Source organism: Canis lupus, chromosome 17 (assembly GCF_011100685.1).
Source record: "Canis lupus familiaris isolate Mischka breed German Shepherd chromosome 17, alternate assembly UU_Cfam_GSD_1.0, whole genome shotgun sequence".
Lineage (NCBI taxonomy): Eukaryota > Metazoa > Chordata > Mammalia > Carnivora > Canidae > Canis > Canis lupus.
In genome coordinates, this window is record NC_049238.1 from 60,235,146 (window position 1) to 60,260,671 (window position 25,526).

Here is a 25,526-nt window from a genome sequence, read left to right on the forward strand (position 1 = left end):
CCTCCCATAAATTCCTGTAGTTTGAGCTTACCACAAAGTGGTGTTGCAAAATGGATATTTGATCAGAAGTTAAAACATTCTGTGTTATAAAATTAACCCTTTTAAAAAAGTTAAGTGTTGGGACGACTGGGTGGCTCATTGATTGGTTGAGCGTCTGTCTTCAGCTCAGGGCGGATCCTGGAATTTCAGGATCAAATCCCACATCAGGCTCCCTGCATGGAGCCTGCTTCTCCCTCAGCCTATGTCTCTGCCTCTCTCTTTCTGTGTCCTATGAATAAATAAAATATTTTTTTTAAAAAGTGTTTCAGGTCCTAGTTAGAGTTCCAATTTTTTAATAAGATTTATTTATTTATTCATGAAAGACAGAGAGAGAGAGGCAGAGACATAGAGAGAGAAGCAGGCTCCTCGTAGGGAGCCCAGTGTCCCAATGTGAGACTCGATCTCAGGACCCCAGGATCACACCCTGAGCCAAAGGCAGATGCTCAACCGATGAACCACCTAGGCATCCCTAGAGTTCCAATCTTACAGCAGTATGAGAGAGCTTTAGGAGAAAAAGTGGAAAGCAGACAAAGACTGCTAAAGGCCTTAAAGATAAAGTAGTATGACCTTTTCTTAGAGATAGTAAACTATAACCCAGACAGGTGAAGTTATTCCTGGAGCAGGATGAAATCCAAAAAGCTCACCAAGCCTCAGCAATGAACTGGGTACTTGATAGGAATCATCTCAGTATATATGAGATGGAAGCCAGAGAATTGAACTTGTTTTTGATATTTCTTGACTTAAGCAAATCCAGGGGAAAAATTCATTGTCATAGAAATAAGTGCTTTTGGTTTTATTAAAGGGTTTACCACAATGTGTGTAAATAATTTATATACAACTTCAAAAATGTATTGCACAAGGCCTAAAAGGAATATTTATACTATAATACACAATTGTTTGATATAAAGTATAGTAGTATAGTAAGACTTCACCATGCCTTGAGCAAATCTTCAATCTCCCTGTGCCTCATGATGTTTTTGATTGTCTTTAGATTTTCTTGACCCCATGCTGTATTGAGCATTGTGTTCCATAAGCATTGCCTCCTTTATCAGAACAAATTTAAGAGAAAAGTAGATTTTAAAGGCTTAGAGAAAGTAATTTGTGCAAGGTTAGGGCCAGTAAGTAATGGAGCTGAGTTTGAACCCAGGTTTGTTTGACTAGAGCTCAAACTCTTAGCCCCTACATAAGCTGCTTTGTTTGTGAAACAAAGTGGTAGGGAGAGCTATGTTCTTTCAATAATATTCCAATATTTCGAATAATTATTTTTGGATAAGACAATTCAGTAATAATGCTGTTGAGCATTTTACAGTTTTCAAGGTGCTCTTCCATGTTATTCAATGCAGTATTCTGGGAGGTAAGAAAATACAAATAATTGCACTCAGGGTAGAAAATGTTACTGTACAGAGAAATTCCATTTGGTTGGAATGATCAGGGAAGTCTGCATGAAAGAAGCAATTTGGGCAGCCCAGGTGGCTCAGCAGTTTAGTGCTGCCTTCAGGCCGGGGCATGATCCTAGAGACTCAGGATCGAGTCTAACATTGGGCTCCCTGCAGGGAGCCTGCTTCTCCCTCTGCCTGTGTCTCTGCCTCTCTCTCTGTGTCACTAACTAACTAACTAACTAACTAAATAAATAAATAAATAAATAAATAAAATTTTTTTAAAGCAATTTAAGATACCTCTTGAAAGATGGGTAGAATTTTGATAACAGAAAAGGACATTTTAGGCAGAAAGAGCAGAATTATAAATAGAAAATTACCGGATACGTTTAAAGAAAATAACAGTTTGGAGCCCAGGGAACCATGGAGGGAAGGCATTTGAGATAATACTGGGAAGTTAGATTGGATCCTACTATGGAGGATCTTAGGAGCCAGCGCTTTTATTTAATCTGATAGGTAACGAGGAACACTTTTGTTTTGTTTTTTGAGGGGAAGGGACTAATGTTCATTAGTAATAATGTAGAAGTTAAAGAGACTGGGAAGCTAATTGTGATGCTGTTGAAACATAGTTTATTAGAATGGTAATAACCATAAAAGTAAGTAGAGGGCAAAGGAAGTGGAAAGGGAATTGATACAAGAGATTTCTTGGTAAAAGTCTATAGGATTTGATAACTAGATGGAAGAGGTGGAATCAAAGATAACCAGACTATCCAACTTGAATATATCTGAATGCAGGTGATAAAATTTAATCTTTAGGAGAAGGTAAGGAGAAAGATGACTAAAGGGCTAAAGAATGGAACTCTGGCAAACCAGGGTAAGAAAACTAGCAATGGGCAGAGAAAGAAGCCATCAATTTACTACAATCTGATTAAGGATTATACATTTAACAAAAGCAAAAGGAAATGACTTTTAAGAAAAGTTTAAGTGTAGGGGCACCTGGGTGGCTCAGTGGTTGAGCATCTGCCTTTGGCTTGGGTCATGATCCCAGGGTCCTGGGGTCGAGTCCCTCACTGGGCTCCCCATCTCTGCTTCTCCCTGTGTCTCATGAATAAATAAATATCTTTTTTTTTTTTAAAGGAAGCTTAAGTGTAATAATGATATCATCATCAAACCTTTTCTGACTCAGGTGCTATGCTAACTTATTTAATAATTATAGCACCACAGAGGTTAAGAAATTTACCTAAAATTGCTGCTGGTAAGTGGCAGAGGCTGAATTTCAGCAGTCTGGTTCTAGAGGTCTTGCTCTTAACCATTATGCTATCAGAAAAATGGAAAGTGAAGCCTGTAAATAATACACTGTAAATAATGAGGGACAGCTGGGTGGCTCAGCGGTTGAGCATTTGCCTTTGGCTCAGGGTGTGATCCTGGGGTCCTGGGATCGAGTCCTGCATCGGTCCCTTAGGGGTTCCTTAGGGGAACCTTAGGGAGCTTGCTACTCCCTCTGCCTCTCTCTGTGTCTTTCATGAATAAATAAAAATTTTTAAAAAGTTGCATGCTCTTCCAGCCAAGCACCCCTAAATACTGACAATTTTTTTAAATGTAACATACAGACTTTATTTAACAAAAGTAACAACAAGGTCAAACAGGCACTTATATTAAGAGAAAAACTGCATGGAAGGAACTTTATCTTAAACATCTTACAGTAACCTACTTGGATTTGCATTTAACTGAGTTCTGTGGCTGTGAAGACTATAGCTTGTGCACAGGTATGGATGAACAATTTGTACATTTTTTACATCTGCACAGGTATGGATGAACATTTGTACATTCATTGACTACTACCTTATACACACATACATTAAATTTGAAAAAGATTCAATTGATCTACTTCATATTTGTTGATCTTTTGGAAGAGGTCATCCAAAGAGAAGAACATGTGGTTCTGGCTCATGAATCATGCAATCAACCCAGCCTGGACTCTGTTACATACCAAGTCTCCTCTATTCTTCAGACATAAGATAGGTTTTTGGTACTTGTTTGGAAAGTTCTCTGGGTAACACGATATGCCAGGTCACCAGTTTATCATAGAAAGATACAACTCAAGAATTGCCAGGTGAAGAAATGCACAGGGCCAGGTATGGGGAAGGCCACACAGCTTTCATGCCCTCTCTGGGTACTTCTCTCCAAATCTCCGTGAGTTCACCAACCCAAAAGCTCCAATATTGACTTTTTTTTAAAGATTTATTTTTGAGAGAAAAAGTGAAAGTGAGGGGAGAGAGGGGCAGAGGGAGAGGAAGAGAATCTCAAGCAGACTCTGTGCAATGCATGGAGACTGACTCAGGGCTCGATTGCAGGACACCAAGATCATGACCTGAGCTGAAATCAAGAATCAGGGATGCCAGTGGCTCAGTGGTTTAGCATCTGCCTTCAGCTCAGGGTGTGATCCTGGAGTCCTGCGATCAAGTTCCACATTGGGCTCCCTGCATGGAGCCTACTTCTCCTTCTGCCTGTGTTCCTACCTCTCTCTCTGTCTCTCATTAATAAATGTAATCTTAAAAAAAAAAAGTGAAATCAAGAATCAGATGCTTAACCAACTGAGCCAACCAGGAGCCCCAGGAGCCCCCCAATACTGACAATTCTTAAATTGATGTTTCCTGCCTAGATCTTTCTCATGAAAGAGATACATTTATGTATCTAATATCTCAAACTCAAGCTGTCTGTAGCTGAAGTCCTCTAAGTCCTGCTTATTTCTCACACAACTGCTCCTCCATCTTTCTTCTCCTCTTCCATCTGAGAAAACGGAAACTCCATTCTTCTACTTTATGCATTTTCAATGGGGGCAATATCATTCCACAAAAGGGAAAAATTTGCTCTTTGGTGATGAAGAAATCTTAGATATTATGGTTTGTTTTTTTGTTTTGTTTTACGGTGGTTTGTAACCCTCCAAAACTCAAATATACCCAACACATTTTTTTTTTCTGCAAAGATTTTATTTTCTTTAGAAAGAGAAAGAGCTGGTGCATGGAGAAGGAGGGGCTGAGGGGGAAGCAAAGAGACAAGGAGATTTTTTGCAGAGCCTGGGCCTGTGTTGGGGCTCAATCCAATGACCAAAATGACCCTGAGATCACAACCTAGCCGAAACCAAGAGTTGGATGCTTAACCGATTGAGCCACCCAGGTGCCCCTACTCAACACAGTCTTATTCCTTACTTAATTCTCTATTTTTGGGATGCTGGGGGTGGCTCAGGGTATGATCCTAGAGTTCCGGGATCAAGTCCCACATCAGGCTCCCTGCATGGTGCCTGCTTCTCCCTCTGCCTGTGTCTCTGCCTCTCCATGTCTCTCATGAGTACATAAATAAAATCTTTTTTAAAAAATTCTTTTTTTTTTGATATGACACAAGCAACAAGAACATTGAGTTCATAGAAGATATACAAAATGTATGCAAAGTCAGCGCTACAAAACTTTGAGGCTGTGACTGGAGAACTTTCTCTCCCTTCATTTTGAAATTCTAAACACAGGAAGTGGGGGCGCCTGGGTAGCTCAGTGGTTGAGTCTGCCTTTGGCTCACGTCATGATCCCAGGGTCCTGGGATGGAGTCCCACATGAGGCTCCCCACAGAGAACCTGCTTCTCCCTCTGCCTATGTCTCTGCCTCTCTTTCTCAAGAATGAATAATTCTTAAAAGTAGATAAACACAAGAAGTGGTCTATATCTGATTTTTTGGCTGTCATCTAATGCCTTGTGAAAATCATGTTTGATTCTGAGTGTTTTTGCATATGACTTGGCCTTTGAGGAGCAAATAAAAATAGTTTGTATTTGGGGCATCTGGGTGGCTCAGCTGGTTAATATCTGCCTTTGGCTCGGGTCATGATTTCAGGGTCGTGGGATCCAGCCCTGCATTAGGCTCCCTGCTCTTTAGGAAACCTGTTTCTCCCTCTCCCTCTGCCTGCTGCTCCTCCTGTTTGTGCTCTCTCTCATTCTATCAAATAAATAAAATCTTTGAAAGAAAAATAGTTTGTATTTAATTATTTAATTATATTTTTGTTTTTCAGTTTATCATTAACTGTCGAATGCTGAAAAGGAAAGAACGTCAATATTTGAATGATTAAGCAGACAGTAATTTTCTCATGTCAAATAAAAGTTTAAAGTTCAGGGGCAGCCCGGGTGGCTCAGTGGTTTAGCGCCGCCTTCAGCCCAGGGCCTGATCCTGGGGACCCGGGATCGAGTCCCACGTCGGGCTCCCTGCATGAAGCCTGCTTCTCCCTCTGCCTGTGTCTCTGCCTCTTTCTCTCTCTGTGTGTGTCTCTTGTAAATAAATAAATATAATCTTAAAAAAAATAAAGTTCATTAAAATTTTTGAAGAAATTTATTTTTTAATTGTTTTGCTGGGAATATAAACAATTATGAATGATTTGTAAATGATTACACTGCTATTATGTATTTGTGTAAACCACTAATTTGCATATTACAATGTAATTACACAAATTGCAATTTATGTAAGTAAATTACCTTAAAGTTTACCCAGGGACACCTGCGTGGCTCAGAAGTTGAGCGTCTGCCTTTGGCTCAGGGCGTGATCCCAAGTCTGGGGATTGAGTCCCACACTGGGCTCCCTGCATGGAGCCTGCTTCTCCCTCTGTCTGTGTCTCTGCCCCACTCTCTCTGTGTCTCTTGTAAACAAACAAATAAATAAAATATTTAAAAAAAAACAAAGTTTACTCAGCAAATGCAGTTATAAAGATTTTAAATATTAATATCTTTAAACTTTTTTATTTTTAAAAGATTTTATTTAAAAATAAAATTTAAAAGAGAGAGGCAGAAACATAGGCAGAGGGAGAAGCAGGCTCCATGCAGGGAGCCCGATGTGGGACTCGATCCCGGGACTCCAGTATCACGCCCTGCGCCGAAGGCAGGTGCTCAACTGCTGAGCCACCCAGGCATCCCATAAAATTTTTAATTTTTAACTGAAAGATATTAGTATTAGTATTAGATATTAATATTAGTATAAAAGTATTCATTTAAGTAATCTCTACACTCAACATGGGGCCCAAACGTAAGATAAAGAGTTGCACGCTCTTCCAACTGAGCCAGCCAAGGCACCCTAAAGATTTTAGTACTTCTTATCTTTGCATGGACTAAAACATAGAGCACATAAACAGATAAACAGTGTATCTGTGGCATTTAAATTCACTGTAGGCTGCAAGATTAGGAAAAAACATCTAAAAAAGAACTTTAGGGATAACAATAATGAAAAAAGGCTGAGAAACCCCTGTTCTAATGGCTCAGGTCACAAACCCTGGTATCATACTTGACTCAATTTGTTTTTCTCATAATCTTAAATCTATGAGCAATTTTTAAAAAGATTTTTATTTATTTTTTAATGAGAGACAGACACAGGCAGAGGGAGAAGCAGGCTCTACGCAGGGAGCCTGATGCGGACTCGATCCTGGGACTCCATCCTAAGACCCCAGGATCAGGCCTCGAGCCAAAGGCAGACACTTTGATCGCTGAGCCACCTAGGTGTCCCCATGAGCAATTCTTTCGACTCTCTACCTTCAAAATATATCCAGGATCTGACACCATTTCTCATTATCTTTTTGCTACCACTTTTGTACAATCCATCATTTCCTTGTCTGGATTATTCCAATAGCCTCCTTGACTGGTGGCTCTTAAATCTGTTTTCAACATTGCAACCAGTTAAAAAATTACACGGCCTTGTAACTTCTCTCTTTTTAAAAAGATTTTATTTATTTATTCATGAAAGACACAGAGACAGGCAGAGACACAGGCAGAGGGAGAAGCAGGCTCCATGCACTCCATGCAGGGACCCCAATGTGGGACTCGATCCCGCGACTCCAGGACCATATCCTGGGCTGCAGGCAGACACTCAACCGCTGAGCCACCCAGGGATCCGATCCCCGCGTTGTTACTTTTCTTAAAACTCCACTGCTTAAAGGGTCTCCCCATCTCCAACTTAAAAGCCAAAATCCTTACAGTGGCCTGCAAGGTCTTACACGAACTCTCCCTCTTCACCTCAGACCTCATATTCTGCTACTTGTGCCCCTTCTTACTCTTTCCCAGGCACACTAGTCTCCTTTTTCTTCCTCAAATATGTCAAGATATAGTTTTAAGTCCTTTGCCCTTGGCTGTTCCTTCTGCCAGCTGCTGTTCCTTCTTCTCTCCCTTCCCCATACCTGGTTGGTTATCTTATTCTCAGCGTTCAGATATTGTCATTTCCTTCCAGAAGCCTTGCTGGATCACCAAACCATTTCCCTTCCCATATAGGCTCACACACACAATATCCTCTCTCTTCCTTACACTGCTTCAGAATTCTTCATAGAACTTGTTACTTCCTGATACATATTTGCTTATGGCCTCCTGCAACTAAGCACCACAGGGAGATTTTTGTTTTGCTGTTATACTTACCAATGTCTAGAACTGTACTTGACACAAAACATTCAAGAACTTTTATCTGAATGAATGAATGAATGAATGAATGAATGAATACTAGAGATGAGCTTCACAAAACATGTTCCTTGCCTCAAGAAGCGATGAATCCATCGGGGAGAGGTAAAAGACTTAAATAATTGCATGTGCTCAGTGGAACACATGAGCCTCCAAATCTGTCCAGAGGATTTACATAGGCAGATACGATGGAATTGTTCATCCAGGTTGTGCCTATCAATAGAATAGCCAGGACTCTTGTAAACTATAATGTATTATGCCATAGTGACCGGCGAAGGTGAGATCACATCTTGCTTTTTATTCTTTCCTCGTCTCGAAAATTTTGCTAGGAAATTTTTCGCTTCACTTACTTCCTCTTACCACATCTAAAGAACCTACTGGCTATGAATGGTATCGTCCAAGGGGAGTGTAAAATATTGTTTGGTCTGGGAGTCTGCGTAGTGAACGGCTCACTGGAGCTGGCGCATGCGCACCTTTTGAGACACTGCAAGATGGCTGCCAGCCACTTTGTCGCGCGTCGGTGCCCCAAGGAGTTAGCGGCGGCGGCGGCAGCTACCAGAAAGTAACAGTAACCTCTGAGCGGTGGGAATTTCCCGGCCTGTTGTGGGAGCTGGACAGCCCCAAGAGGGGGACCTCGCTAGGAAGTTAAGGGCAGGACAGAGCGGTGAAGCCCCTCCCCCAACCTCTCCTAAGTTTGACCAATTCCCTCACCCTTCCTCCGGTTTTTCCTCCTAGCCCGCTACACGCCGGTCTGCTGCGCAGGCGCACAAATAATCGTAGCGCCTCCTTGGTCCTTGGGACTTGCAGCCTTCTGCGCGCGCTTCTCGTTCTTGTCCTTTGATTGGCCAGGCCGCCCCGCCATCACGCCTCCTCCGCTTTCTAGGTTGTGAAGGAAGCGGGGAGGCGGGGCGAAGCAGCGCGTGCGCGATACTGTTGCTGTCCCTTTGCTGCTATTGCGTTGCAAAAAAAAAAATCCTGACTAGGTAGCCTTGGGCCTTTTCTGTGCTAGAGGACCTAAAGGAGAAAGATTCTGCAACTGAAGGGGCAATCGGATAGTATTAAATTTAAGGTATTAACGCCTACCCTTACAGGAGTGTGGCGATAGGAGTGGGGACGAGCCTTAGCTTTGAGAGCTGAAGAGTGTAAAACCATTAGTTTCGGGGCCAGGCGTTTTGAAAGGCTTTGCAGGATCTGTTTTCTGCGCAATTCTTCCGTGACTATTGACTGGTTTAAACACAACCCCTTGAACAATTCTGATAAACCTTCGATGCCCGCAGCCCCTCCTTACAGCGTGTAGGAGTCACCAGCGTGCCCAGCAGCTGGTCCTCCCCACCTACCTCCAGAAGAGCCTAGCGCGTGTACCCTCCCCACCCCCTGACCTCCCTCCCCACCTGCGGCTTTCACGCACTCGCAGTGATTGTTTTGCCCGCTCCGGCTCCCGCTCCCGCCGCCGCCGCCGCCCCGCCGCCGCCGCCGCCGCCGCCGCCGCCAGAGGAGCAGCAGCGCTTGTGCAAACCGGGAAGATGGCGGCCGGCGGCGGCGGAGGCAGCAGTAAGGCCTCCTCCTCGTCGGCCTCTTCGGCAGGGGCTCTGGAGTCCTCGTTGGATCGAAAATTCCAGTCGGTAACTAACACCATGGAATCTATTCAAGGCTTGTCGTCCTGGTGTATAGAGAACAAGAAACACCACACTACTATCGTCTACCATTGGATGAAGTGGCTCCGGAGATGTGAGTGTCGGGGGTGACTAGGGAAGGGGAGACTGGGGAAATGGGAGGAAATCCTTCCCGAAACGCCTGGGGTTTTCCCTCGGAGCCACTGCATTCGGTTGGCCTTGTTCACATTAAAGCTTTGACGCGAGTGTTCCCAAACCCAGACTCCATTCCTAGGTAGGGTTGTCCTGAGCTGCAGGAGGCTCATCGTTTCTTGAATTTTTTTTTTATCAGCTACTTAACTGACTTGGTGTGTGTGACCTTGGGCCGTTGGGCCCAGATCTTTAGAAATTTAGGTATTATTTCATTTCAGAGCCTTTTAAGGTGCTGTTCTCTTTAGTGAACCTTCGCGGAAATTATCGCGTCCGTTTATTTCACAGAGGCCTTGACGTGCTAATTTCTGGTTTTCTTGATGATGGACAAGCTATGGTTCAAGCAATAGCAGAGCCACTCACTTGGTTGGAATATTTTGGACCGCTCTGTTTTACGCTGACCTAAAACTCGTGGTGTTATAGGAAGGGCCTTACTTGGATGAATGTTACGAAGTAACAGGAGCTCTACTTAGAACTGAGCCGACCACCTGGGAGGTTTCCTTGTACCTGAGTTTGCTGCAATCAAATAAATACGGGCTTCTTGATACTGGCCAGAAATAACTGTAGTCGGTATCATCATTAGTACCTTAGAATGAAAACATGTCCAGCTACTTTTCAGTCACTTGAAATACCTTTTTAAAGAAATGGGTTTGCCTTCAGAGGTAAAACAGGAAATCAGGAAATGGGCTTTTTGACTGTATAGTACTCCCCCCCCCCCCAAGTTACTGCTTTTTTGTATCCATCAGAGATTTTTTTCCACTTTGCTTCTTTACTACAGAAAGGAGGTATAGTAAACTGTCAGGAAGCAGGGATTGTTTCCAAAACATTTCAAATCTCTTTGCAGTAAGTGTTGGAAAAATCATTGTTGTTTCCTGCTGAGAAGAGGGGTTAACCCTAAATCCATATATATCTATTTGACTTTAAGGTCTTTTGTTGCTTCTTGCCTATGGCATGTTACCAGTGAGACCCATCATCCAGTTACTCTTCTTATTCCACTTCTACCATTGTCTTTGTAATGTTTTGATTTGTGTGTCTTGGGGAACAGATGGATAAAACTTACAAAATCATAGGCCCCAATCTTCAAACTATTTGTGTATATAAAGTTATTATTGGTGGAGATGTTTTGTGCCACTTTGAATATATGCTGAAAAGATTGTAGGACCAAGACAAGATTACCTATATTTACTTTCCAAGAAGCAAAATTAGAACATACAATATAGGCAGCCTGGGTGGCTCAGCCGTTGAGCCCCTCCCATCAGCCCAGAGCGTGATTCTGGAGTCCCGGGATCTAGTCCCGCATCGGGCTCCCTGCGAGGAGCCTACTTCTCCTTTTTTTAAAAAAAGGAAAAGAACATACAATATAAAATACGGTAACAGTCATTAAAGGCTCACATATTAAGTATCTGTTATGTGTATTGCCATTTACAATATATCTATTTCATTATATTTTAAAATAACTCTAAGAGGTAGATTTTTAAATTTTTTATCTTTCTTTAAAGATTTTATTTTATTATTATTATATTATTTTATTATTTTATTTTATTATTATTTTTTAAAGATTTTATTTATTTATTCATGAGAGAGAGAGGCAGAGACACATGCAGAGGGGGAAACAAGCTCCATGCAGGTAGCCCGATGTGGGATTCGATCCCAGGACTCCAGGATCATGCCCTGGGCTGAAGGCAGGCGCTAAACCGCTGCGCCACCCAGGGATCCCTAAAGATTTTATTGATTTGAGTGAGAGCACTAGTGGAAGAGGTATGGGGGGGGCAAGAGAGAGAATTTCAAGCAGACTCTCCTCCCCTCCCCCCCATGGGGCTCCATCCCAGGATACTGGGATCCTGACCTGAGCTGAAGGCAGCCACTTAACCATCTGAGCAACCCAGGCACCAGAGGTAGATTTTTAATTTTTATTTTTTTAAATTATTTTTTAAGATTTTATTTCTTTATTCATGAGAGACATAGAGAGAGGCAGAGAGATAGGCAGAGGGAGAAGCAGGCTCCCTATGGGGAGGGGAGCCTGATGCGGGACTCAATCCCAGGACACTGGGATCAGGACCTGAGCCCAAGGTAGATGTTCAACGACTGAGCCACCCAGGCGCCCCCAGAGGTAGATTTTTTAAATCATTGATTTACAGGTGAGGAAACTAAGGCCCAGAAATGTTAGGTAAATTGTTTAAGGTTACACAGAAAAAGGGTGAAGTTAGGATTTGACTCCACCATATCAGATGACAGTGACCACATTTAACTTTGTAATCATGGTTTCAAGATTAAAAAAAAAGAAAAGATTGTTCTTTAATGTGCTTGACACACTAGTGGTAGCAAATGCTCCTGTGAGTCTGAGAACATGCTCTCTCTCTCTCTCTCTCTCTTTTTTTTAAAACATTAGTACTAAATTATACAAACATTTAATGTTTCCTACCTTTGAGTTCTGGTGCTTTAACTGTATGGTTACATCATTTGCAAGACTGAGTTGGTCCCTGTACCTGTCTTGTGGGATTTCATATGACAATTAGAGTTTTTTTCTAGTTAGCAGTAAGAGATGAGCCAGAAGTTTTCTGCCTCTACTATTGTTGATATCTTGCCTGAGCTTATTTCCCTTGTATTGATATCTTGAGTGAAAAAGTGATTGCTGTAGTTAGATAATACTTCATTTTGAAGTGCATTATATATAATTTGTATAGGTAAATGCATTAGGCTTTCTAAAAACTTGATTCTTTTTTTTCCTTAGTGGAATAGAACTTCCTAAACTGTTAAGAGTTATTTGTAGTCATTTTGTCTTTACATTTAATGAACATCTATCTCAGGGTAAATAAAGCCTTTTGAGATAAAATTTCAGGAGAGTGATGAAGGGCACAGTGAAAATAGTTTATGCATTAAGCCTCATTTAGTTTCATATTTCTTTACAGTTGGGATTATTTTAGTTTGAGTTTGGTTTCTAAGTCAGCTTTAGGCAAGTTTGTGAAGGAGGTCTCTCTTATGGTCCCAGACTTTGTCGTTTTCCTAATGTCACTTTGCCTCTCTTTTTTGTTCTGGCATCCATTACTTAGGAATTGTGTTTATTTTTTATTTGTTTAAAGATTTTATTTATTTATTTATTCATAGAGACACAGAGAGAGAGAGAGAGAGAGAGAAAGAGGCAGAGACACAGGCAGAGGGAGAAGCAGGCTCCATGCAGGGAGCCTGATGTGGGACTTGATCCCAGGACTCCAGGATCTTCCTGGGCTGAAGGGAGGCGCTCAACCGCTGAGCCACCTAGGTGTCCCAAGATCTAAACTTCTTTTACTGTGGTTTACAAGTTCCCACACCACCTGCCCTGCCTACTACCTCTCAGACTTCTTCCAGTTCTGTTTTTGCATCATTTAGATGCAAGCTTGTGTATTACCTTCAGAAAGGCCCTTCTCTTATTTAACCTTATTCCAGGTGGTCCCTGCACTTGGTTTCCGTCACTTCACATTATTTTCAGTATATGAAATTACTTGTTTATTTGTTTATATTTTTTTTGTTTATCTTTTCCCCACCAGATTACAGAGCTAGGTCTTCTTTGCTGCTATATCCTCAAGCAACTAGAACAATGTTTAACACAATGTAAGCAGTCAATAAATACTTGTCAGCATAATTTTGTGTATTAATCAAGAACTTGCATTGTTTTAATTTCTGTTTATCAGAAAGAAATGTTTGTAATTCAGTGAAAGAAATGTTAATTATGGTTGTCAGGTTCAAGATATGGTTCTTTTTGTTTTGTTTTTGTTTATTTGTTTTCTAGATATGGCTGTTTTTGGACTTGATGTGCAGTTGACCAGATTTTCGTTTCATTTACTTCATTTATTTCTCATTTTAAAATGTGAAATAGGAATCAATGTAGAAAAATGCAGACATAAGAATTAGACCTATATTTAGACCTTAGTTCCTTCATTTAATACCTGGGTGAGGGGTGCCTGGGTGGCTCTGTGGTTGAGCGTCTGCCTTTGGCTTAGGTCATGATCTCCGGGTCCTGGGATTGAATCCCACTTCAGGCTCCCTGCTCCATGGGGAGCCTGCTTCTCCCTCTGCCTATGTCTCTAACTCTCAATCTGTGTCTCTCATGAATAAATACAATCTTAAAAAAAAATGAAAATAGGTCGTAACATATAAAAAACATTCAGAGTATTTATTATAATGACAGTGATAATACAGATAAAGATTGTCTTAAAATCCTGAGTATCCAGAATAATTACAGCAGAACTTTGTTTTGGGTATAGTGCTGGAAATTCCCAGTTAGGGGCAGATGGATTGGACCAGACTCTGTAATGAATTAGCAAGTACTCTGAAGAACTAGTAGGACAAAATCGAAATTACTGTGTTCGTTAAATTTCCATGTCTTCTAACCCTTGAATGAGTTGGTTTGTTTTAGAAGGTGTTATGAGAATTTAAGTGAGTTTTTGAAGAAAATGGAGATATAGGAGAGTAGTATAATTTGTAGAGCTAAAAATCTGTTAAGTCCCTTCAGTTATTTTTGATACAAACTTTAAGTATTTACACCCCAACCTTGACCTTCTGTTGAGTATCCTATTTTAGTAGTTATCACCTTAATGACCAATCTTTTTTTCTTCTACTCCCCTTACCCTCCCCCTCCCCCTCACTTGAAGGAACTCTCAGTACAGTCTGTTTTTTTTTTTTTTTTAAGATTTTATTTATTTATTCATGAGAGAGAAAGAGAGAGAGAGAGAGAGAGAGAGAGGCAGAGACACAGGCAGAGGGAGAAGCAGGCTCCATGCTGGGAGCCTGACGTGGGCCAGGGCCTGATCCCGGGTCTCCAGGATCAGGCCCTGGGCCAAAAGCGGTGCTAAACCACTGAGCCACCTGGCCTGCCCATCCCGCAAAAGAAGTTGTTATATAGAAATAGTCTAGCAAAAAAAAAAATTATCTTTTTACAGGATTAAATTGTTGCAGAAAGTTTACGAAGTGTGTTACCATTTTTTAAATTTATGACAGTGGTTTCTCAGTTTGGGCCTCAGGGATCCTTAGATAGACCCTGAAGATGGTGATAATTTTATAGCTAACTTTTATCCAGTGGTTCCTATGTGCCAGGCACCTTTCAAAGTATTTAATACATACTAATTAATTTTAGTCTTCACAGCTCTTTGAAGTGTAGGTGTTATGATCTGCATTTTACAGATAAGAAAACAGGGACACTAAGAGATTGATTAATTTGCCAGTGGTTACAGAACTATTACATGATAGAGCTAGGATTCAATCCAGGAATTCTGGATTTAGAGTGTGTATAGCCACTATATTATACAGCCATTCTGATTCACAAAATATTTCATACCACGTAGAGAACTCTAGACTACTTGCTCATTTATTTAAGAGAAGGCCATATAGATTAACCAGAATGTTGAGATTTTAAATCTTTGTGGGTGTTTTGTTTTTGTTTTCTGTGGCACAGCTGATTATCTTGTGTGAATTTTGAGTTCTGATAGGCATTTTTGTTTTTGGTTGAAAACTTGTTAGCTATGAAACCTGATTACTAGATAAAAATTTCTAAATGTGAGGTGCATTTGGATTAAATAATAAAAGTAGTTTCTTTCTTTTTTAAGATTTTATTTATTTATTCATGAGAGACACAGAGAGAGAGGCAGAGACATAGGCAGAGGAAGAAGAAGGCTCCTTGCGGGGAGCACCATGTGGAACTCGGTCCCAGGACCCTGGGGTCACGACCTGAGCCAAAGGCAGATGTTCAACTATTGAGTCACCCAGGTGTCTCTCTCTCTCTCTTTTTTTTTTTTTTCTTGAAGTAATCTGTACACTCAAAGTGGGGCTTGAACTCATGACCCCAAGATCAAGAGACACACAGTATACAGACTGAGCAAGCCAGGTACCCCATAAAAGGGTTTTCTTGACAAAAAAATTTGAAGCGCAATACCGATAAGTGGGGAGTGTGGTCTGCTTTTGTTTATTTGATATTCCACAAATCTGAGGGTCTGGGACCATTTCTGCTGCTTTGGTTTCTGAAATGTAGTTACTTCTTTATTTACTGTTTTTTTTTTTTTGGGCACAGATTTTAGAATTTTTATTACTTTTTTTTTTTCTTCAAACAGCAGAGGCCAGGATGCCTGGGTGGCTCAGTTGGTCGGTTAAGCATCTGCCCTGGGATCAAGTCATGATCTCGGGGTCCTGGTGTCCAGCCCTGCACAGGGCTCCCTGCTGAGCAGGGAGTTTTCTCCTCCCTTTTCCTCTCCCCGGCTAGTGCTCTCTCTCTTTCTTAAATAAATAAATAAAATCTTTAAAAACAACAACAGAGGTCAACCACAGATATGGACCTCCAACAATAAAAGCAGTATCTTGAGGCACCTTGGTGACTTAGTCGGTTAAGATCTGCCTTCTGCTCAGGTCATGATCTCAGGGTCCTGGGATCAAGCCTTGTATCGGGCTCCCTGATCAGTGGGGAGCCTGCATCTCCCTCTCCCTCTGCCTGCTGCACCCTCTGCTTGTGCTGTCAAATAAATAAGTAAAATATTAAAAAAAAAAAAAAAAAAATAAGCAGCCTGGGTGTCTCAGCGGTTTAGCGCCACCTTCAGCCCAGGGCGTGATCCTGGAGATCCGGGATAGAGTCCCAGATTGGGCTCCCTACATGGAGCCTGCTTCTCCCTCTGCCTGCTGTGTTTCTGCCCCCCCCCCCCGTCTCTCATGAATAAAAATAAATAAATAAACAAACAAATAAGTAAAATCTTTACAAAAAAATAAATAAAAAGCAATATCTCAAGTGCCAGATACTGAGTATATTAGGTTTCCTACTTAGTAATATCTGTATCTACCTAATAAGTCACAGGGTAATAGTTGTGAGTTTCTATGCTGTGATCCAAAAGCCTAAAAACAGAAAACAAATGCAAAAGCCTAAAAGCAGCTGGCATAGTTAACTGTTTATTTTCTTTGTAATCCGACCTTTGTAGCAGGTATGTAGGCTAGATATTTAGAATATATAACAACATTGTCATAGGCATAAAGCTTTTTATTTTTTAAAATATCTTATTTGTTTGTTTATTTATTTGAGGGAGCAAGAGCATGAGAGGCGTGAGGAGTAGAGGGAGAAGCCGACTCCCTCCTGAGCAGGGAGCCTGATGCAGGCTTGGTGGGGGCTTGGTGTAGGGTTCAATCTCGGAACTCCAGGATCATGATCTGGAGCTGAAAGCAGATGCTTAATAACTGGGCCACCCAGGTGCCTGGTGTAAAGCTTTTTAATTACATGTCATATGTATATGAACGAGTAATACAGGGGGACTAGATACGAAGTCTAACTCTGAGTATCAAGATGAATTTTACTTATAAGTCCCGGGCTTATATTCAGTTCTTTTACGAATATTTGTTGAATACCTGTTGTACTAAGCACTGGGGATACAGCATGTGAACAAAATGGAGAAATATGTTTGCCCTTTTGGAGCTTATATTCCAATAAGGGGAGACAATAAACAAGATAAATAGGTAAAATATATTAGAAAGTAAAAATATTAGAAGTACTGTAGAGAAGTATAAAGCAGGATAGGAAAATACAGAGCGTTATAGGAGTTTGCAGTTTTAAATTAGGTGGTTAAGAGAAGGCCTTACTCGGAAAGTGATATTTGTGCAGACAGATGAGGTATTAAGCAATATAGATAATGAGAGTGTGAGGAGAGAATGTTCTAACACAAAAGAACAGAAAAATACAAAGGTCCTGAGATGTGCCTGGGGAGTTTAAGGAAGAGCAAGAAAGCTTTTGTGGTGAAAAAGGAGTAGTTTAGCAGATGAACTCAGATTATGGTGGGTGATAGTGGAAGAAGGGGCACATCACAATGTTTTATAGGTATTTTAAGGACTTTGGCTTTCATTCTGAGTGAGATGGGGAGCTATTTGAGCAAAGGAGTGATATGAACTGATAAATATTTTTAAGTGAGCTCTAGGCCCTCTGTGGGGCTTGAACTCATGTCCCTGAGATCAAGAGTCTCATGCTCTACCAACTGAGCCAAGTAGGCACCCCCCATGATTTATGTTTTTAAAAGGTCATTCCGATTGTTGCAGAAACAGGGATACCGATTAGGTGTCTGTTGTAGTAACCAGTTAGGTATCTGTTGTAGTAATCCAGGAGTAAGATGTTAGTGGTTTGGACCAGGTTGTGGCCTGTGTAAGTGATTTAATTCTGGATCTATTTTGAATGTAGATCTAATCAGATTTCTAGATGGATTAAACATCAGGTAAGAGGGAAGTAATCCAGAATGACCGTTTTTTTTTTTTTTTTTTTTTTTTTTTTGCCTGGCTAGAAAGAGTTGATATTTATTAATATGAGGAAGGCTGTAAGTAGAACAGATTTTGGTAAGAAGATCAGAAATTTAGTCCTTTTTTTTTTTTTTTTTTAAGATTTTATTTACTTATTCATGACAGGGCGGCGGGGCAGAGACACAGGCAGAGGGAGAAGCAGGCTCCATGCAGGGAGCCCGATGCAGGACTCGATCCTGGGTCTCCAGGATCACACCCCAGGCCGAGGGCGGTGCTAAACCGCTGGGCCACCCGGGCTGCCCAGAAATTTAGTTTTGAATGTTAGGTTTGGATTGCCTATGTTTTAAAATATCTTCATTGAGATATAATTCACAAATATAAAATTCATTCATGTAAAGTGTACAATTCAGTTGTAGTATATTCACAGAATTAGGCAACAGTCACCACAGTGTGTGTGTTTAATGTATAGGTTGTCTTTGGAGCCGCAGGGCTAGAAGAGATCTACATCAGAATTAAGTATAGATAGAGTAATACGTGTAGATAGAGAAGAGGTCCGGAGAGAAGGATTTAGAGCATTCAGTATTTCAGATCCCTCTTTCTGCTTATTTAGTCTAATGTGTTCTTGGCTTAGATTCTTTTTGAGGTTTAAGGTAAACCTTATTTTAGTTCCCCAAAGAAGTAATAAATCTATTTTGAGCTCTTGAATGTTTCTACTCTTGGTTTAGGCTAAAAAGCACTTATGGATTAGTTAGGCAGTAGCTGTATCATAATTACCAACTATAAAATTATTGCATAACTGGTTCTCTCTCTGTCCTTTGGATGCTAAGATCACTTCTTCTTCATTCTATTGCCCTAAATTCATAGAGATGTAGATTATATTTTCCATGTTTCCTGACAGTGTTTGAAAACATGAACTACCTAATTATGACATATAATTATTGCAATGGTATGTACTAAATGAGCTTTTTTTACTTGGATTATGATACTTTATAATCAGTCATTATATTCTTCATTTAGCTGGGTTGTCTCTCAACTGCAGAAGGGTGATGATACAAACGTGGCCCTAGGTGGGTTTGAAGCCTTGTATATAACATAATTTTGTTATATATTCCATAGTAAGCTAAATGTTAAATTATGTAGCAAGTAAACATTCCTTTAACTAAAAGTGTGAAACAATATTGACAAACTTCAAATTATTCTTTGTTACGGAAAGGAAAATTTCATTGGCAGTGGAAAAATGCTAATTAATATTTGCTCAAATAGGTCACACCAAAATTACTGTTTTGTCTGCAAAGAAAGGGTAAGTGTGTATATGTGTATAATTTTTTAAAAATTTTAATTATTAGAGAGCATGAGTTGGGGAAGGGGTGCTGAGGGAGAGGGAGGTGACTCCCCACAGAGGGTCTTGGGGCTAGATTTCAGGACCCTGAGATCTTGACCTGGGCTGAAGTCAGATGTATAACCAGCTGAGCCACCTAAGCACCCCTGTATGTGTACAATTTCTTAGGGAGTGGAGGGTTACTGATTTTATTTTTAGTGATTGGCTTCCTGCTTTTCATAAACTAATAAATAATAGATGCATCCAAATTAGTTTTTCTCCTAAGCTTTTGTCAATTAGTTATATTTGTTTTAAAATTTCAACTATCTGGGCAGCCTGGGTGGCTCAGCAGTTTAAGCGCCTGCCTTCTGCCCAGGGTGTGATCCTGGAATCCCCAGATCGAGTCGACGTCCGGCTCCCTGCATGGAGCCTGCTTCTCCCTCTGCCTCTCTCTCTCTCTCTTTCTCTCTCTGTATAAAATCTTTAATAAAAAAAATTTTTCAGCTGTCTGAGGTGTCTGGGTGGCTCAATGGTTGAGACGCCTTTGGCTCAGGGTGTGATCTGGGGATCCTAGGATCGAGTCCCTCATTGGGCTCCCTGAGAGGAGCCTGCTTCTCCCTCTGCCTCTCTCTCTCTTTGTATCTCTCATGAATAAATAAATAAAATCTTAAAAAAATAAAATAAAATAAAATCTTAAAAAATATATTTCAACTATCTGAGAAGTAAGGATATAAGAGGTTTTTTAATGTCTAGAAGAAGTTCAGAGACTCTAGTAAAAATTACTCAGGAACTTAATAGTGTTATACAAACCAGCTAGACTGAGTTTCTCATCCATTTGTCAAGGAAACAAGAAATAGTTGGTGTTCTGTAGTGCTTTCAGATCCCACTGCTCCCACAGATTTTAATTATAGAACACTGGAGGAATGCACATCTTGTAGAGAAAGCAGTAGAACCTAGTTACTCTTTTTGGAAAAAGGCAACAATCCCATCTATACTTTGGAACATGAAAGTTTTTCTAAGATAAGACAGTTTTTTAAAAAATGAATTTTGATTCTTACAAACATTGAAATAGAGCGTCTTTGATGAAAGAAAGTGTTCAGTGTGCTAGGTTTATTTTGTTTGTGGCCTTTATCTTTCCCTCCTCTCTTCCTCCTTCACTCTCTAGTGGTTAGTTTCACTTTGACTCTATAGTTCTTTGGTACCCACTAGCAAAGACAGTGTGTTTCTTTATTACCCTTTAGTAGCACTGTTACAGGGAGATCTTTTATTTTTTTATTTTTTAAAATTTTTATTTATTTATTCATGAGAGACAGAGAGAAGGCAGAGACATAGGCAGAGGGAGAAGCAGGCTCCTCCCAGGGAGCCTGATGAGGGACTCGATCCTAGGATCCCAGGATCACACCCTGAGCCAAAGGCAGACACTCGACTGCTGAGCCACCCAGGCGTCCCAGAAAAGACCTTTTAATGTTAGAAATTAGAGCTTACCATTTTGAAAAAATATTTATTTATTTGAGTTTATTTAATCTCTACACCCTATGTGGGACTCAAACTCACGACCCCAAGATCAAGAGTCGTATGCTCCTCTGGCTGGGTTAGCAACCACCAGTTTTTATTTTAAAAATACCAGAATGGACCCTGTACTGTTTTTGTGTTCCCTTTACCATCAGGTTAATTTAAAAATTGTAGCATAATGCGTTATTTTAAAATGATGATCTCTGTGTCCAGGGGGCAGTCATTATTTGAATTATTAAGGTTTCTTTTATAGTGTGTTCCTATGTCCAAATACAGAGGATTTAGAAAATGAAGTTAGAAATACTGTGTGCTTGCTCTGTGGAAAACTCTGTATTGGAATTATAAGGAACTTAATTCTTAGTAACTTAGGAATTGAACAAAAATAACTGGTTCTGGGAAGTCTGATAGTATGAGGTTTTTATATGCTGTAACATTTTAGAAGGGAGTATCACTTTTTGGTTGGGGTGAAGTTGTCATAGGTATTACCTATAATCTTGACATCAGCTTTGCAAGATATGAATTGACCCTACCTTAAAATTTTATTTTATCTATTTTTTTAAAAAGATTTTATTTTTTTATTCATCAGTGAGACATGGAGAGACACAGGCAGAGGGAGAGGCAGGCTTCCCTTGGGGAGCTTGATGGGGGACTTGATCGCAGCACCCTGGGATCATGACTTGAACCAAAGGCAGACACTCAACCACTGAGCCACCCAGGCGCCCACTTTAATATTTTACAAATTGAGGAAAGTTAATTGGTTATTTGAGGAAATTGTCAGAACATTTATTGCATAGAAAAAGGAAACCAGGGATCCCGGGGTGGCTCAGCGGTTTAGCGTCTGCCTTCGGCCCAGGGCGTGATCCTGGAGTCCTGGGATCGAGTGCCCCATCCCGCTCTCTACATGGAGCCTGCTTCTCCCTCTGCCTGTGTCTTTACCTCTCTCTCTCTCTCTCTCTTTCTGTGTGTGTCTCTCATGAATAAATAAATAAAATCTTAAGAAAAAAAAAGGAAAAGGAAACCGTACCTGATTTCAGAGTAGCTAAGCTGTAAGGCTAATTTTCATTTGTTTGTTTTATATAGGCAGAAGGTTAAAGTGAGAGAAAAAAGAAATGCAGTGGATTCAAAGCCTGAGTTACTTACAAGTACTTTGTTATTATTTAGCAACATTCTTTATTTAATTTCCAGTCATTTATATAGTCAACTTCACAAATGTCACTAATAAATTTAATGATAGCTAACAATGGTACACTAGAATGTGCAACTCTTGAGATCTCAGGGTTGTGGGTTCAAGTCCTATTTTGGGTGTAGAGATTACTTAAAAATAAAATCTTAAAAGAAGTGGCCTACATATATCAAGTTCTTATGTGATCTCCTTCAGTATAAAAACTCATGAGGTAGGTACTGTGTAATTTTTATAACTGTGTAAGTGTACAATTAACTACACTGATGACAGGCAAAATAATATAAATGATAAGTGAAATATTTCATATCTTAGTGAGGGAAAATAAATTGAAGGTACAAGGATGGTAAACAGTAGAGCTAGGATTCAAATCTAAGCAGACTTTTTTTTTTTAAGATTTTTATTTATTTATTCATGAGAAACAGAGTGTGAGAGGCAGAGACACAGGCAGAGGGAGAAGCAGGCTCCACGCAGGGAGCCCAATGCGGGACTTGATCCTGGGACTCCAGCATTACGTCCTGGGCTGAAGGGAGGCGCTCAACCGCTGAGGCACCCAGGCATCCCCCTTTTTTTTTCTTTAAGGAGTGAATAGGAGCAGAGCGAGACAAGGAAAACATAAGCACACTCCATGTTCTGTGCAGAGCCCCACATAGGGATCAATCTCACAACCCTGAGATCATGACCTAAGCCAAAATCAAGAGTTGGATGCTTCACTCACTAAGCCACCCAGGCGGCCCCAAATCTTTTTTTTTTTTTTTAATTTATTTGAGAGAGAGTAAGTAGGCATGGTGTAGGGTTGGGGGAGGAGCAGAGAGAGAGAGAGACCTACCCAGATGCTTCACTGAGTGTGGAGCCCATCATGAGGCTCCATCCCACAACCCTGGGATCACAAACTGAGCTGAAACCAAGAGTTGGATGCTTAGCCACCTGTGCCACCCAGGAGCCCGCAAATCTAAGCAGTCTGGCTCCAGAGTGTATACTCCACCATCGTGCTAGATTGCTTCCCACTTCTTTCCAAGTTTATTGGTATTTTGTAGTGTTCCATAGGCAGTATGTTATATATGGTGTAATGGTTTCCGAACAGCATTGTGCTTATTTTTTTCCAATTTCATTGAGATATATTTGATGTATAACATTGTGTAAGTTTAAGGTATATATTGTGATATTTGACACACAAATGTATTGCAAAATAATTACCACAGTAAGGTTAGTTAACATATCACCTCACATAATTACCTTTTTTTTTTAGTGTTTTTTAAGATTTTATGTATTTCAGGGAATCCCTGGGTGGCTCAGCAGTTTAGCGCCTGCCTTTGGCCCATGGAGTGATCCTGGAAGTCCTGCATCGGGCTCCCTGCCGGGAACCTCCTTCTCCCTCTATTTAAGTCCCTGCCTCTCTCTCTCTCTGTCTCTCATGAATAAATAAATAAAATCCTAAAAAAAAAAAAAAAAAGAAAAGAAAAGATACAGAGAAAATAAAACATGACAGTGAACAGAAATAAGAGTATGAATTTGTACTTTTTTTTTTTAAGATTTTATTTAAAAAAAAAAGATTTTATTTATTCATGAGAGACACACAGAGGGAGAGACAAACACAGGAGGCAGAGGGAGAAGCAGGCTCCATACAGGAAGCCTGATGCAGAACTTGATCCTGGGACTCTGGGATCACACCCTGAGCCAAAGGCAGATGCTCAACTGCTGAGCCATCCAGGCATCCCTGAATTTGTACTTTTTACAAACTGTAGCATTTCCCCAAAAGTGATATTTACATGTCAGTATCAGAGTTTAGGAACTATCATGTTAAACCTTGTTTCGTGCTGCTGAGTGTTAGTGCAGTTAATAAGGTGCTTTATGAATTTCCAAGAGGCAGGGGATAAAGATATTCAGCATTTTCCAAACTTACTTGACCATGGAATCTTTCTTCTTTAACCATCTCACGTGATTAGTATTCCATGGAACACATTTTGGGAAACTTTGTTAAGAAAGTTTTTTCTAAAAAAAATAAAAATAATAATAAAAAAAGAAAGTTTTTCTAGGGCAGCCTGGGTGGCTCAGCGGTTTAGTGCCACCTTCAGCCCAGGGCATGATCTTGGAGACCCAGGATCGAGTCCCGCTTGGGGCTCCCTGCATGGAGCCTGCTTCTCTCTCTGCCTGTGTCTCTGCCTGACTCTCTCTGTGTCTATTATGAGTAAATAAATAAAAATAAAAATTGAAATCAAATCCGTGAAGCCAGAGATTTAATATAGTTCATATTTTTAATATTATCATTAAAACATAAAGTAAAATATAAATTTATACTATATTAAATATAGATAATCTTCTAATATAAATCATTAGCAGCTCCTGGCTTTGCTGCTTCCTTTGACTTTGGTCTTTTTGCCTGAGTCACCTTTATAATTGCCCTGTGTGATATAGGTGGCTAGATTGGACTTAAGCACCTTTTTTGCCATGTTTAATTACCCTGACTAGTGCTTTCAGAACCATCTGTCTCTGTTCAGTAGTTCAAAATTGCTGAAGTTTTAATTTTTTTCTTAACCAACTTTGGAAACATTAACCTAGTGGAGATCTAAATCCTTTCTTTCCCCAAGGATCTTTCCTTTGGGTTCTTTCCCTGAGATGCAGACTCACCCTATAAGTGGGGGGGCGGGTGTGAAGAGTGGAGGGGACTGAGCCCAGGGAGTTTCTGAGCTAGGTAGTAAATAGGGTAATGAGTTTGTGGTGAAAGCGAGAGGGGTGGTGATGGATGAGTAGGTGAGGGAAAGATAACCAAGGAAGATGAATGGAGCTGCTTTTGTATAATGCCAACAAAAAGTGTTGTATTTTGGGATTTAAAATAGCACAGTAAACTGTAATACCTGAAGCTGATTATAGTTACTAAAAATAAATAATATATTTCGGGAAAAATGTCAGGAGTCCATTATAAAATCCAACAAATGACCAAGATTCGAATTAGTATAGCAGTAATGGGGAAGGCAGAAAAGATCTAAAAGGTATTTAAAATGTGGAATTTGATAGAACTGGCTGACCAGCTGGATGTTGGGGATAAGAGGAAAGCTTGGAAGACAGAGTCTGTGGATTCTGTCTTGGATGGCAGGGAATTTGGGAGGAAGCGATAGATAATAAAAGTAGGCTTGAGTATATGGATTTGGGAATGTTTGGAGAGCATCTGAGAAGAGTTGTTTGGTAGATAATTAGCCATATAAATGGTGCTTATAATCCTAGTATTGGCTAATATTTATTGATAGTTATGGGCTTGATGCTGTCCTAGAAATTCTATGTGTATTATGTCATGTAATCTTGACAACCTTTGAATGGATAGGTACGATTGTTATTCCATTGTGTATGAGGAAAGCACTGTTTAGAATGGGTCACACACAGGCACCTGGGTGGCTCAATGGTTGAGTGTCTGCCTTTGGCTTGGGTCGTGATCCCAGGGTCATGGGATCGAGTCCCACAACGCTTCTCCCTCTGCCTGTGTTTCTGCCTCTCTCTGTGTGTCTCATGAATAAATAAATAAAATCTTAAAAAAAAAAAAAAGAATGGGTTATTCAGTTGGAAATGGGGCTGGGCTTTGAAACTGGTTCTGACTCAAGAAAGATGTTCA

The 25,526-nt window shown here is 40.4% G+C and overlaps 1 protein-coding gene across 6 annotated transcripts in view; it reads left to right on the forward strand.

Moving 5' to 3' along the window:
* Positions 1 to 9,404: 9,404 nt before the first annotated feature.
* Positions 9,405 to 25,526, forward strand: part of RPRD2 (regulation of nuclear pre-mRNA domain containing 2) — an 89,287-nt gene continuing 73,165 nt past the window's right edge. For all 6 annotated transcript variants that reach the window (XM_038562126.1, XM_038562127.1, XM_038562128.1 and 3 more), the window contains exon 1: positions 9,405 to 9,609. In XM_038562126.1, coding sequence (XP_038418054.1) covers positions 9,405 to 9,609 — 205 coding nt within the window. The remainder of the gene's footprint in view (positions 9,610 to 25,526) is intronic.